The sequence below is a fragment of the Taudactylus pleione genome, unplaced genomic scaffold (assembly GCF_031769625.1).
Source record: "Taudactylus pleione unplaced genomic scaffold, aTauple2 ptg000438l, whole genome shotgun sequence".
NCBI lineage: Eukaryota > Metazoa > Chordata > Amphibia > Anura > Myobatrachidae > Taudactylus > Taudactylus pleione.
The window spans coordinates 673,585-688,549 of NW_028284840.1; the positions used below are offsets into that span (position 1 = coordinate 673,585).

A 14,965-nucleotide genomic window follows, 5' to 3' on the forward strand; every position below is an offset into this window, starting at 1 on the left:
AGCGGGGGCTTGGTGATTTGCACTGTTAGCGGGGGCTTGGTGATTTGCACTGTTAGCGGGGGCTTGGTGATTTGCACTGTTAGCGGGGGCTTGGTGATTTGCACTGTTAGCGGGGGCTTGGTGATTTGCACTGTTAGCGGGGGCTTGGTGATTTGCACTGTTAGCGGGGGCTTGGTGATTTGCACTGTTAGCGGGGGCTTGGTGATTTGCACTGTTAGCGGGGGCTTGGTGATTTGCACTGTTAGCGGGGGCTTGGTGATTTGCACTGTTAGCGGGGGCTTGGTGATTTGCACTGTTAGCGGGGGCTTGGTGATTTGCACTGTTAGCGGGGGCTTGGTGATTTGCACTGTTAGCGGGGGCTTGGTGATTTGCACTGTTAGCGGGGGCTTGGTGATTTGCACTGTTAGCGGGGGCTTAGTGGACCAGTAAAAGAGCAATTAACATAGGATCAATAGTTTATATGTAGATGCTTCCAGAGCTTATCATATGAGCAGATGTTTCAGGAAAAGCCATGATCATGGTGGGAGTGGAAGTCCTATGCCCAGGTGACTTCTGCCGATAAACGCACTGAATGACAGTTACTGATGGCAGATACAAATAGCATGTACCCTGCTGTATAGCAGGTTCTGCCAAGTTATGGCAACTTCTACATATAGATCTGTCAATGTTGTGGGTGTATAGTAGGTTTAACTCGTGCAGTTATTGTTGTCTCTCTGGTACAATGATTAATGCCAGTAATTACAGTATGAAATGACTCTGGCAATGATTTACTATAAAATGTGCAGTAATCCACCAGCCAGATACTTAATTACAGTATTGATGAAAGCTGGCTGTTGCTAGCGGTTACTGCAGTGTTAGTAACTCGCCCCTTTTACAATTGCACCACCTAGAATCACAAAAAAACGAAATCCTTTATTTTGCCTTGGTAATGTTTTGTGTAATTGCTTTTAGGTGGCCTGTTTCCTCACCATATTCTTCCTGAGTATCTGTGTTTATTCAACAGTCTTCAGGATCCGGGTGTTTAATTATTACTATTTTGCGTCACATCACCAAACGGATGCCTACAGTCTCCTCTTCAGTGGCATGTAAGTCATTAGCACTCCCTGTGTTATTGCGGTCACCAGTTCTTCCATATTATCCCTCATCCCAAAAGCAGTGGATATAAACTTTTATTACATAAATGGTATAGGAGTCCATGCACAAAGAAACACATATGGTCTACAGCAATTCTTTCTTCTCTAATACAGTAGTGGCTGCTGGGAGAGGAAAGAGCTAAACCTATCATTGCTGGGCAAGCAGCTAGCATTGGAAATGTGCAAAATGCGTTAGATGGGCAGTGCCAGAAAGGTGCCGTATCTCTGCAGCCCAAGGAGAAAGGGGGCTTCCCAATCAAACCCCACAAACTGGGGCTAATATAAAGGAAAAGTAAAGCTGGGTACACCCTAAACGATGTGCCCAATATGTCATCCGGTCTGCTGGATCGGACGACATATTGTCTAGTGTGTACCCGGCATAATTCTGGAACGGTGGGGTGTATATTTAATCCTTAATGTTGTGACAGGGAGGACGTGTCTATGACACGCAAGCTAAAACTAATCTGACCCTTACTCGCCAGGAAGGACAGCCAATCAGTGTTTTGGGACTGTTTAATAGGTTATCACAGCCTTTTCCATACTAAAAATTCAAGACCTTTTACTCTGGATGGGTATGAAACTCCGGCAGTCTGGATGCCGCTGGTCAGAATACCGACAGTTAGATTCCCGACACCCTTGGGCAAGTAAGCCAAGACTAACCCTCCCTCTACGGTGCCTAACTTCCCCCTCACCAGTGCCTAACCCGTCATCCTTAGTGCCTAACCATAACCTCCCCCTGCCCACTGCGTAAGCACCCCCTATCCCCCCGCTACTTACCGTCGGGATTCTGGTGCCGGGATCTCAACGCTGTCAGGATTTCTGCGCCAGTATTTTGACTGTCGGCATCCCCCACACCGGGATGCTGACTACATCCCCTTTTACTCGCTGAAATGTGAGCCGTATAACAGGAATACTATATTTTTATTTACTTAACCAATAGTATCTAAATTATAAATGTATCTAAAAAGTATGAAAAATATTTTCGCTAGTACAGACCATAATTGATAAATGTGGTTATAAATTAAAACAATAATAAAAAAAATAAAAAAACCCTATCACAGGATAAAAAATTGACATAAATAATGATATATCTAAAAAAAATAAAACATAAAATTAAAAGATGAGTCTTCCTTAAATACTGCAGTATTTAAATGAAGCCAGTTACACACGGAACAATGCGCTGCATCAACGATATTGCTGAACGAGTTCTCTTGAATTTTCTGTAGCGCAGGACAAACTATATTGGGTGTACACACTGAGAGATATCTATGATAAATATCTTTCAGTGAAGTCATCCTGCCACATCTCTGAACAGGCAAATTGTGATGATACCGTCCAAATTGGCCACATGTACGGACGACCAAAGATATCGTTATCGTCCAGCAGGAGCGCTCATGGTTGGTCGTTCATTGCATACACCTGGAACGATATATATCGTTGAGCGGTATAGTTATCGTTCAAAGATATCGTCTTGTGTGCATGCCCCTTGAGACTTTCTTTCTTTTGTTTTATCATTTACTTTTAGGAATCAAACTATTAAAGCCTTTAGGGTTTATTTACTAAGCGTCTGGTTAAAGAACCCCGCACTCCTGTGTATGTGCTTATGCCCGATATAAGGGCAGAGCTTTTACTAGCCGTGTTTTACTAGTGAAATCATTGCTCTTTTAAATTTTCGGCATAAACATGATCGGTAGCACCGGGTTTTAGAACCCGACGCTTAATAAATTAATCCCGCTGTCTTTAAGGATAGAACATTGCTTGGCGCTTCCAGTCCAATGTGTACTTTAAGTGCAATGTTATGTACTTGGAGCATAATACATGGAACATCGGCCCTAGTTCAGAGTTGTACTCTATGCCGATGTTTTCGTAGTTGAGCGATTATTGTCCGTCTGCGTGTATGCGTCAAGGCGCATTAAGTAATTATTCGTAGTGTGATTGACAAGCAGGGAGCGTTTGTTGGAGATATAGTGGGAGTGTCATGACCATTTTGGGTGCGTGTCACATCCTGCGCCTGCGATCCCATACGTAAGAAACATTGCTCCGCCATCTCCAATCCCGCGGCAATTCTGCGCCACCATGGAGTTTCCCGGGACTGCTAACATCCAATGATTTGCGACCGTTGCTGCGTCTTTGTGCTTGGATTAGCAAAAATGCCGGTGGGCGTCTTTAATACATATCTCGGTGACTGCGTCATTTGCATATTTTCGCACAGCAGCTGTGTACGGGATCGCATCGGTGGAGACAACAGCTTACAACGCTGAATCTGGCCTATAGAACCGTGGAAGAATGTTCACTCCTCATTTCATAAATACAAAAAGAAATAAGACTGCACATTCGTTGCCCTGGTTAACAAAAGATCGATTGTTAGAGTAATCCGATGTCTCAAATATTCAAAATAATGACAATTGAATAAAATAATACGGAAGTAATATATTATAAAATCAAAGAAAAAAAACAGTAACAAAAATTCATGCATGTTCAGGGTAGGAATAAACATCTATATAAAAAAATATCAGGATAAAAAAAAACTCAAGTTAAAAAAAAAAAAATATGGGGACAGATCAATATTAGTATGTTTGTGGGCATCGGTGGTAAATGAGTGGCTCTGATCGGTCTTTAAGCTCACAAGGATTCCACCAAAAAACAATAAATCATTATTGTAAATGTGCAGCTTACAAAGTACCTTAGTGACCAGAGTCTCACTGATGAGCCGCTGATGAGATTATTGTGGTTTGCAGACATACAGTAGGTATTCTCAGCATGTGCAGTGCCTGCACGATAGCATGGTGCTCTGTTCGAACAAGGGCTGATAGAGCCAAGTTGTTGGCTGGTAATTGCCGGCTGTTCCATATACTATCCTCATGCCTGGATCTAAGTGTCGATCTCTCGCCAGGTAGTGGCCATGCTCCAGACGTGATATGCCGGCTCCCCGCGCTGTATGAATTGATGCAGCGGCTGCTAGCAGTGTCTCCTCTGCAGAAATAGTGATGCAGACCGAGACAGACGCTGCTGTGTTCTCCCCGGCAGGCTGAGCACTCCAGGTGGTATGCCGGCTCCCCGCCCTGTATGAGTTAGTACAGTGACCGCTAGTACTGTTTCCTCTGCAGAGATGGAAATGCAGACAGGCACAGGCTGCTATGTTCTCCCCGGCAGGCTGAGCGCTCCAGGTGCTCCGGAGATGGTATGCTGGCTCCCCGCGCTGTATGAGGTAGTACAGTGACCGCTAGTAGTGTCTCCTCTGCAGAGATGGAGATACAGACAGAGACACAGGCTGCTGTGTTCTCCCCGGCAGGCTGAGCGCTCCAGGTGCTCCGGAGATGGTATGCCGGCTCCCCGCTCTGTATGAGTTAGTACAGTGACCGCTAGTAGTGTCTCCTCTGCAGAGATGGAGATACAGACAGAGACACAGGCTGCTATGTTCTCCCCGGCAGGCTGAGTGCTCCAGGTGCTCCGGAGATGGTATGCCGGCTCCCCGCTCTGTATGAGTTAGTACAGTGACCGCTAGTAGTGTCTCCTCTGCAGAGATGGAGATACAGACAGAGACACAGGCTGCTATGTTCTCCCCGGCAGGCTGAGCGCTCCAGGTGCTCCGGAGATGGTATGCCGGCTCCCTGCGCTGTATGAGGTTAGTACAGTGACCGCTAGTAGTGTCTCCTCTGCAGAGATGGAGATACAGACAGAGACACAGGCTGCTATGTTCTCCCCGGCAGGCTGAGCGCTCCAGGTGCTCCGGAGATGGTATGCCGGCTCCCTGCGCTGTATGAGGTTAGTACAGTGACCGCTAGTAGTGTCTCCTCTGCAGAGATGGAGATACAGACAGAGACACAGGCTGCTGTGTTCTCCCCGGCAGGCTGAGCGCTCCAGGTGCTTAATAAGTAATAGTAAAAAAAGCAAAACAAAACAGTTTCTTTACTTGCGGTCCGCTCTGAGAGTGGTGTGAATATTGTAGATAATTGCAGCAAATATAAGGGTCCTCGCATGTAATATGGACAGGATCTTCCAGTGGGCATATAATTCTAGTACTCGGATACCCCACCGGTCTGTAGTGTATGGTATAGCTCATCGCATTTCTATACTAAGCATACCTTCGTCAGGAGCTGACTCCACATCCGCTTGGAGATTTTATAGAAAGGGTCCACATCTGCTATTAATTAATTAGCCCTTTCCCGTATAACAGAAAAAAGCATATATTGCTGTATGAACATGTGAGACATCTGAGATTAGATAGTGCTACTCTGGAAGGATTGTAACAAAGTAGAATGAAATAGATTACAATTTGTATGAACGTGGGGAGTATTTATCATTTATATCTGCTTGGTTTTGGGATCCTAAATGATCAATCCACAATCAAATATATGATATAGATTATATTGTATCTGGCATATGAGTGTTTGCTGAGCACTCATATAGCGGAAGAAAGGGTCATTTCAAACAGTGACACTTTAAACGATTAGTACAAAAAAACAATGTTATTCAGGATCCACTTCCCTCCTGCAGGTTGTTCTGTCGTTTGACTCCTCCACTGTGTCTGAATTTTTTGGGACTGACTCAAATGGACGGGTCAATTTCTCTCAAGAATACGGAGCAAACCGCCTACACATCGGTAAGTACATAGCAGAAGCCTGAGAGTAGTAACACTATAACTTTAGCTGCTCTTCATAATCTTTATTCCATTTGTTTTCCATAGATAATGGGATCTTTAAAAGTTCTGCCACTTATTGCTGATGGATTTTACATCTATTACCCCATGTTGGTGGTCATCCTTTGTATTGCTACTTATTTCAGGTAAGGGGATGTAGTTTAAATCCCAGCTGTCCGGGATGCTGGCACTCAATGCGGGCGCCAGAATGCCAACAGCAGTTAGAATCCTTGCGCCAGCCTCCCAACAGTAAGTAGCGGGGGAAGGATTAGGTTTAAGCCGTGGGGGGGAGGGTTAGGTTTAGGCTGTGAGGTAAGGGTATTGTTGGAATAATTTTCAGACAGGTACTGGTATCCTAACCCTGTTGTGATGCTGGCGTCGGGAATCTGACCGCCGGGATCCCGTACCCAACCCCAGGTAGGATATGCAACACATATCTGTCAATCTTAATAATGTTTCAATGACTGGCACTTATAGAGTAAGAGATCCCTATTAGATGAGTTATCTTGGTGTGTAATGGGAATATTAGTTATGCGTAGTTGACTAGCCAGTAATCTGAGTCTCTCGCTGCTATGTAATCATTGCTGTGCTCTGTATTTGTGCCTTAGCTTGGGAACGCGCTGTTTGAACTTACTTGGGTTTCAGCAGTTCATGGGGGACAACGATATGACCTCTGACCTGACCGATGAGGGAAAAGAACTAATTAGAAGAGGTATGTCCATCTCAAAACAGTGCACATAGAAAGTGATTTGTTTCCACACAAGAGTCTGAGTCACAGAGTCACACGTAAAGCCGATATTCCCGCAAATGGTCGATGTTTTCCAACTGCGCTTGTGTCCCCCTGGAGTGTAAACACCGAGGCGCAGCAGCGATTGAGACACACAGTATCAAAGGTGTATTGGAAATGTGCTGGGGTGTTTCTGGGCGGTAGCTCTCCATACACACGAGGATGGTCCCTCTTATGGACGTGTTATGGGGATCTTGCCGGGATATTGCTTATCTGGTATCGAAATTAGATGCTTAATTCCTCACATTGGAGGCCGTACACAGACAAGCAGTCTGCACCTAACACGGTGCTGGTGCAAGTTGCGATGGTGAGACCGATGTTTACGCCTACAGATGCACCAAGCGTTGTTAGTGTCTAAAGACAATCGAAGTGGGCACCTCAGTCCTTGCACATTCAGAGGCACGGCTGTACATATTAGGGAAGGGCTTGTAGTAATATTATCATAAGGTTGTATGCGCAAGACCAGCAAAAGACGCACACCAACTCAGAATCAGTCCCAACTTTTTCTTTTATTTTTACCTTGATTGATTAGTATGTTGTCTTTTTCATTCTAGAGAAGAGAAAACGGCAAAGACAGGAAGATGGAGAAACGCGCAGAAGGGTAAGCTGACTTGGAATACTATGGTTTGCTTTAGGTTAGTGTGTTGTTGTTTTTTTTTTTTTTTTTTTTGTTTGCAGAGTTTAATTTATTTGACCTTTAGATTGGTTTCCTTTTTCATTTACTAACTCAGCCCACGGATTGGGCTCTTACTCCATGTGTGCTCTATTGGAAGATGTACACAGGATGTACGTTATATTGGTAGGTGCACCCACTGTACATTCCCTTTCATTAGATAAGCTCCTCATGTGTTCTTGAGGATCTTTTAAATGCTAGCGCTCAGCATTCTTAGGCCCGTATTCAATTTGAGCCGAGCCGCGACTTTTCGCCTATTTTTTGCAGGCGGAAAAGTATCGCGTGCGTATCGCCGTATTCAATTTGAAAGTAGGCAACAAGGGACCGGGCGTAACTTAAACAAGCGGAAAGTACTGTCAGATTTGTGGAAATCAGCCTGATAGCCCCCCCCCCAAAAGATGCTCTGACATATGGGGGTTCACTATGGTACCCCCCGATTTGGCTTGCTGAAGGTATTTAGTGTTTTTAAGCGGGCTCAATAGCTGCTAAATAGCGTTTTTGAATAAGTGGTGCAGAATAGTATTCAGGAGTATTTTTTGCAGAAAATAACAAATCCCAGCAAATTTGGGGTACTTGAAAATGGGGATCAGCATATTTTTAAATTGCTAAAGTTAAGTTGAGAAAAATCATGAAAAATCCACCTGCCGCAAGCCCCTGCAATGAAAAAAAACACCTGGGGCATACTTGGGGACAGTCAAGTTCGCTAGTTTTTAACTTTGTCCCCCAACATTTTTTTTTTTTCGCCCCCAAATTCAATGTGATTTTTTTGGGGTGTTAAGGCTTTTTTTAAAGAAAATTGACAGTTTAACTTTGGGGGACTGTCTGAAGGCTGCACGGGGGTTCCGACAACATTGCACCCCAAAACCCCAATTCTGCACTTTTTTCCGCCTACCATTCATAAGCGAAACTTTTTCGCCTAGTACATTGCATTGACTTTCCACCTAGGCGGAAAGCCTTTCAAATTGAATACGGGGTAAAAGCAAAACAGGCGAAAATTACATCACAGGCGAAAAGTTTTCGCCAAAAACACGCGAAAACAGGTTTTCGCTCCAAATTGAATACGGCCCATAGTGTTCATCGCGGGTGACTGCTCCTTGTCACTCGGGTATAGCGTTGGCTCTAAAGATGCAACACGTACTTTAGTGTATTCTATTCTGAATCGCTGACCATTTCCAATAGGGGTACCTCATAACTGTTTGGATGAGATAAAGACCATCCACAGCTTCTGCAAGCCAATCTAAACCGACCTATTACAGAGAATGTATGACAACAACCTGTGGTCCCTATAAACAGCAAATTGGAGAAAACATTAAAGTTGTGGCCTATACTTGAGGATGTTTTAGCAGACACTGCCTTTCTTTACTGGATACAGGTGAAATAGAAACTAAAGGATTTCTTCACTTCTAATCGTGATACAGATCTTGATCTGCCCCTTTGGGCTCTACAGGCAGGACGAACCGGTTTCCTTTCATAGTTCACATATTTTACCTAGCCTCTGGGCTCTGATTCCTGACCATGTCCCAACCTTTTCCAAGAGAAGGTGATGAGGACAAGACCTTTACAATGGAAGGCAAAATTGAATTACACTTTCGATATCATTCCACCAGAAGATTTCATGTAAACTTGGGACACTACATGGAACTTTGGCAATGGAGGATGAATAGCACCTTATGACCTATGTACAATGGGATCCTTTATGGATGTCACATTTAATCTGCCTGCTCAGGGTACTTTATGATGGGAGAGGGGGTGATGTTTCGTTTAATTTATCAAGAACATTAATTAGTGAGGGTTTCTCCAACTTGACCTGGGTTCCCCATTGGAGCTTGGCACTCAAGGGTCCATATTCATATACATGGTAGATGCCAACTTGTGCTCAGCAAACGTGGTGGTCAGTGACATGCAGGGTTCTGTGGCTTAAATCTTGGGCTGTGGACAACATCTCCAAAAAGTCTGTTTCTCTTTCATCCATAGTGGGGGACACTGCAGTACTTTGGGCTATAGAGGGCACTAGTACTGCAGCAGAGCACAACTACACTAGAGACTTGTTAGTCGCTGACTCCTCCCCCCTCTATGCCCCTCTCCTGGAAAGACTTCAGTGTTTAGTACAAGGATGTTCCCTTTTTTGGGGACTCTCCCCGAGTGAGAAGATTATATTTCTTTCCCATTACAGACCTAAATGTGTTCATTTTCAACGTAAGAGTTCCTTTCATCCATCTGGGAAGAAACAGGTCAGTGCCCACGAGAGAATGCAATTGAAAAAACAAAACAACACATTTTCTGGTCTACTAAACAGAAGGGTTCTCTGGTTTTAGGAAGTCTTCCTGATTACTACCAGTGATTCTCCAGGGCTTTAAGTAGTGAGGCTCACCTTACCATTTTACTCCTAATAATCCAGTTTGCTGAACATAGCGCATGGTCTGTGTACCCCTAGAGGACCAGGGAAGATTGTTGTAACAGGAAGTCAAAAACCTCTGTTTTGTAAGTTCCGCGAGCAGCTACATGAAAGCGTTCTGTATACGCCCTTTGCAGGTTTATCGTAGACAGCGCACAGACTTGTATGTGTGTTTGGTCTTTTGCAGGAGTGGAAGGAACGCTATAACGGTAACAGGGAGGATTCCAGTCGTAACAGAAATGTCAACTCTGAGCCGAAAGAGGCGACTTACACAGAAATGACCACGAGCCGATGTAAGTGCTTTTGCTATTAGAGGCAGAATGCTGCCGCTACGTCCAATGAGATGACTGAAGCTCCTTTTACTCACCGGATGGCTGTCCTTTCATGTGATTTCATTAACTGTAACTCTATTTTCCAGCCTCAAAGTACACCAGGCCAAGTAACCGATCAGAGCGGGACCGGATAGAACTCCTGCAGGACGCGGAGCCGCTGGATTTTAATGCAGACGCATTTACAGACGATCCGCTGGACTCAGAATCTGGAAGGTAAGTGGTGTGTCGGAAAGCTGTTTATTGGTAGCATGAGGAATGCACAGAGCGTTGGCAATCCTCAGACACCTCACATTTTCCCTACTGCTGATGAGGTCCATTGTGGCTGAGGACAGCTGATGTGTGTCCACAGGCCTTGACGGTGCCATACCAGGGCACTTGCATGGCCTGGGCAGGCTCGCCCACCCATGCCCTGTAAAGATTAGGGTGGCCACATGAAGGCACCTCGCAAGATGGTCGCAGGTGCTGCCGTGGCAATTTTGTAGGAACAAACCCTTCTCCGGAAAGCACAGATCCTATAGTGATATCCTGCTAATATACTGGGGGGAGGGGGCTTGTTATGTCTGTAATTTTACTTTTTGTCTTCCATGTTTAGATATCAACCAACTGGACGTTATTTATCCATGTCCCAGTCAAACAGCAGAATATTTGACGACGTATAATCCTGCGCCGGACCCAGGAGATGGAATGCCTCATCTGTTGCTGAATATCCTCTGCCTGAAATGCACAATATGGTATTAAACGCAAGAGAAAAATGGGCCTAACAAAATCAGCAGCTGCAAATTGGTGCGGGGACATCTGCATTTGTACCTAGTTTCCACAACGGACTGACATTTGTATAAAAAACAAACAAAAAAAGAAAGGCATGCCCATATTTATAAGAAAAAAAAAGTGGTAGATTCTGTTGATGTCTGCACAACAAGAAGAAATTACAGGCTTAATTACTGTATAAACGAATCCTGCTCATTATCTGCTGTTGCACAAAGTGGATGTTGCTATATTATCATGGGAAAGCTGCTGTTTTTTTTTTTTTTTTTTTTTTTTTTTATATTATTAGATTTATATTTTTATTTTTTTTAATCTTACCTGTCTCTTGCGTATAATGGAGGCAGCCGTATCAGTTCTGAGATTGCAGCCATTCAGAGTTACTGGTTCCTGTTGATGGGATGGGCTGGGCAGAAAATTGGTCCAGCCAACAAAATTGCTACCTCCATCATTTAGGCTTGGGGTGGGGAACCTTTTTTTCTGCCGAGATCCATTTTGATATATATAATATTATTTGCGGGCCTGGTGCAGGCCACGCCCCCTCTGTGTGTTGTCACACAGGTGTGGCCACAATCACGTGATTACAGCAATACCCGGAGCATCCTGTGGATGACAGCGGTGTGACCGTCTGAAGTGTCCTAAGGTTTCTCCAGGCGGCACTGCTGCATAGATTCTGGCTGCAGGGTGCCATTCTAGGAATCTAGGAATCCTGCTAGCTAGATGAGGCTAACAGAAAAAAGCTCTTGAGTCCCAGACCAAATGATTCCGGGGCCTGAGGTTCCCCATCCCTGGTTTAGGCAATAGATGCACTTTACGTTGTTGCTAGTTTTAGTAAGCTACTGACCACGTACCTTCATTCTGCTTCTTTTCACTGGACTAACAAACAGAGCCTGATTTAAATATATACAGGTATGGGGAATTTTTTTTTCAGAAAGATTGACCCTTGTTCAGGTTTGGTAATGACACCATACATACTGACATGCTCAATGAGTATTTTCTCATACGCATGGATAGGACACATTACTAAACCATTTAATGAGAAGGGGAAATGGGGGCAGTACGGGGAAACTTAATGTCAGCTAATATATTTTAGGGTTTTAGTTCCAAATGTATCCAGAAAACTTCAAGTAAGGATTCCTAATTATAGGACCCATACCTATATAGAAAATGTATCATTTTGCAAAATCAAATGTAGTTGAACTTTTTGGATGGTTTTATTATTTTGTTTCTTGCTCCTTCCCTTCAGTATTTTTCTATGTCTGCTATTAGGTACATTTGTCTAGGTTCAGAGCACCTGCTGTGCACATTTTTCAAAAATAGATTCATATGGGCAATCAGGGGATGAAGTCCTAGAAATCTGACAATCTGAGTATTAGAATGCTGCCAGCAGCAGAGTATTTGTCAATGCATAAGCTCATTTGGAGGCGACGGGCTGGTTTACCATGTAGCTTAATTGGAGAGTGTAGAATGTATCCTATAGAAGCGCACTTGCCAGAACAATCTCCCTGCACCAGTTCGGCCATTTGCCCAAGTCACTTCATTTATGTACAGCACAGTTCATGCATCCCCCTCGCGTCTGATCTGCGGATGTCGCTGGTGCTCAGATGGAAATAATTTTTATTCTTGAAAGCCCGCATACAATATTGCAGTGTACGTTTTATATAAGTAACTTGGGTGTAGCCGCTGGTTAGTGGTATTCTTTCACCTGACTCACATTGTACATTGCAGTCTCCAGTCCTTCTAGCTAGTGGCCCAGGAGCAATTTGTATCTTTTAATAATAAAACATTTTTTATATTAAAAGTTTTAAAAAGCTTCTGTCCCAGACCCGTACCACTCGCACAGTGATAGTCTGGTGTGTACGGTCTTATCTAATGAGCTGCTCCTGAAAAATGGGGCATACAGCACTCAGATGAATGTAGAAATGGTTATTTATCTCGCTCTCTCTAAAGAGGCCACATGTAGCATTGCATGAGGTTTTTACAGCTTTCCACCCTTGTGGTTGGGCTCTGGTTTCCTTTTAAATAAAAATTATATTACTTAAAGGGTCTCTGCTGCTGTTCGCCAACTTGCCCCAAATTGCCATAGGTTCTTATTTTAGGACCCCCCCATGGTCCATGGACTTGGCATGCTGCAGTGCAAAAAGGGCCAGCATGCACATGTAGCCTGTCACTGTTACGTACACAGTAGGGGCCCTGCAGAACAGCTGGTAAGGGATAGGAAGTCCTTCATTAACATCCTTTCTAACCTCACAGCTGAACTCGAGGTAATACGTGTTCTGTTCTCCAGGGTACTGCAAAATGTACCTCTGGTCCCTCGCTCTCCCCCCATCTACAGCCACAGGGACAATTGTATTTTTTAGCGGCTATACTACTTGAATCGTTACATAAGGTTTGTCAAGGTATTTATCTTAGGGTACTCTCAATGGTTCTCTTGTGTCACCCACAAGAGCCGTATCCCTCACAAAGCAGGGTATAATATCTTCTATCTTGAACTTTGAGGAACACTTGAATGGCAGCGGCCATTATGTTGTTTTTTTTTTATTAATTACTATTCTGTCAGAAACAATGACAGTAGATGTGAGATCACCACAGAGGTTCCATGCTATGGACATTTGGGGAGACCAAATGAATCCGATGTTCAGATTAATGAGCAGCACAGAATTTATATGCCGAAGCATCAATATCATGAAGTATATTTTACCACGTGCCTACTACAATGTATCACTGTATGGATTAATATTACACTGAGGAATATTGCTATGTTTGTTTTATTTTAGTAACCGTTTTAATGTTGTTATTGTGTGGAATGACTGTATTCGTTTCTCTTATTTGTTCATTTTTGTTTTTTTTCATCCATTCAGCTATGGAGGCAAATTGCACTATTTGTATTGCTGTACTGCATATAGTACTATGATGTAAGGCTCCCCGTTGCCACTGGCAACCTCTCATTAATTTCCCTGAATTCTAGACTCTGGATTCATCCAGGTTAATAGGGTTAACTGGAAGAGACGCACAGAACCGTTTAGCACCCAAAGGATACTAGTGTGGCTTTTTATGTGTTTATATGTTTGGTTTTAACATTATATTGTTTGTTTATTTTTCTTTGTCACTTTTTGATGGTGTCTTTCCTGTGTTAACACTAAAACCCTTTTATTTTATGTAACTTATTTCTTGAGATAAACATATAGTTCTATTGTACCATTCTGCCTAATACTGATAAAGGTGTCACTAACTAGACACTTTAAAACTCTGGAACTGGCAACCATTGGTCTGTTTCACGGTACCCGGTATCTCCTCCCAATCTCTTGTTGCTGATATTGTGGTTGGTGCTCAGAACCTTTTCCTGTGGTGCGTTGTATTGAGCTACATTCACTTACAGGTGTATCCAACTTCAGAACTTCTCAAAATGTCAGTGTCGTTACACTAACTACTTTCTTTTTTTGTTTGTGTTTCAAAAACCCGAGACGCTATGTGCGCAGTTTGTTGCATATACATTTATTGATTATTGTGTTTAAATACAACGGCTTGGGTACATGGCCTGTTTGTATGGTGTGTTGCGTGTATGTGTGTGTGTTGGGCATCTTTGGGGCCACAGACAAATGTTTGAATTCTAAAAGCATATCTGAGATCACAGGCCACAAATTTCACAAATGCAGCACTAGCATTTGTCTACAATTGAGTAAATAAACGCGCGCCTTTAATATACCCGTATGGTTTTTCTGGCCTCAGTTTTGTTGATCGCCATCTTCTACTGACACGTTTACGAAGTGAATGTCCGTTCAGTGATGTCACTGGCGTCCAGTGAATTGATGAGCTGGATTCTCTTCCATGTCCACCCCATAAATTGGCTACCGTCATTTTGTCGACAGTATAACTCCATATAGCAGTGTTGGCTAACCTTGACACTCCAGCTGTTATGGAACTACATAACCCAGCATGCACTGCTACAGTTTTGCTATTAGGGCATGCTAAAACTGTGGCAGGGCATGCTGGGATATATAGTTCCACAACAGCTGGAGTGTCAAGGTTAGCCAACACTGCCATATAGCTTGCCTTTGCGTGCCTAGAGAAAAAAATGGTTCATGAGTTATTAATGCTGAACTATGATTGTACAAACTATTGATGCTAGATTAAGTTCCACATGGTATATTTATTGTGTACTATGCCTGTTAGCGGTAGCTGTAGTACATCTTCCAAAATGCTCTTGTTGTTGGTGGTGGTGGTCAGTGCGCACAGTATTTTAG

At 43.6% G+C, this 14,965-nt stretch overlaps 1 protein-coding gene across 2 annotated transcripts in view; it reads left to right on the plus strand.

The window, feature by feature from the left end:
* LMBRD2 (LMBR1 domain containing 2) overlaps positions 1-14,619 on the plus strand; it is a 34,263-nt gene extending 19,644 nt beyond the window's left edge. For both annotated transcript variants that reach the window (XM_088447772.1, XM_088447773.1), the window contains exons 11-18: positions 952-1,085; positions 5,631-5,736; positions 5,821-5,918; positions 6,381-6,484; positions 7,114-7,160; positions 9,815-9,920; positions 10,046-10,172; positions 10,552-14,619. In XM_088447772.1, the coding sequence (XP_088303898.1) occupies positions 952-1,085; positions 5,631-5,736; positions 5,821-5,918; positions 6,381-6,484; positions 7,114-7,160; positions 9,815-9,920; positions 10,046-10,172; positions 10,552-10,618 (789 nt within the window). In that variant the 3' untranslated portion in view covers positions 10,619-14,619. The remainder of the gene's footprint in view (positions 1-951; positions 1,086-5,630; positions 5,737-5,820; positions 5,919-6,380; positions 6,485-7,113; positions 7,161-9,814; positions 9,921-10,045; positions 10,173-10,551) is intronic.
* Positions 14,620-14,965: the final 346 nt, after the last annotated feature.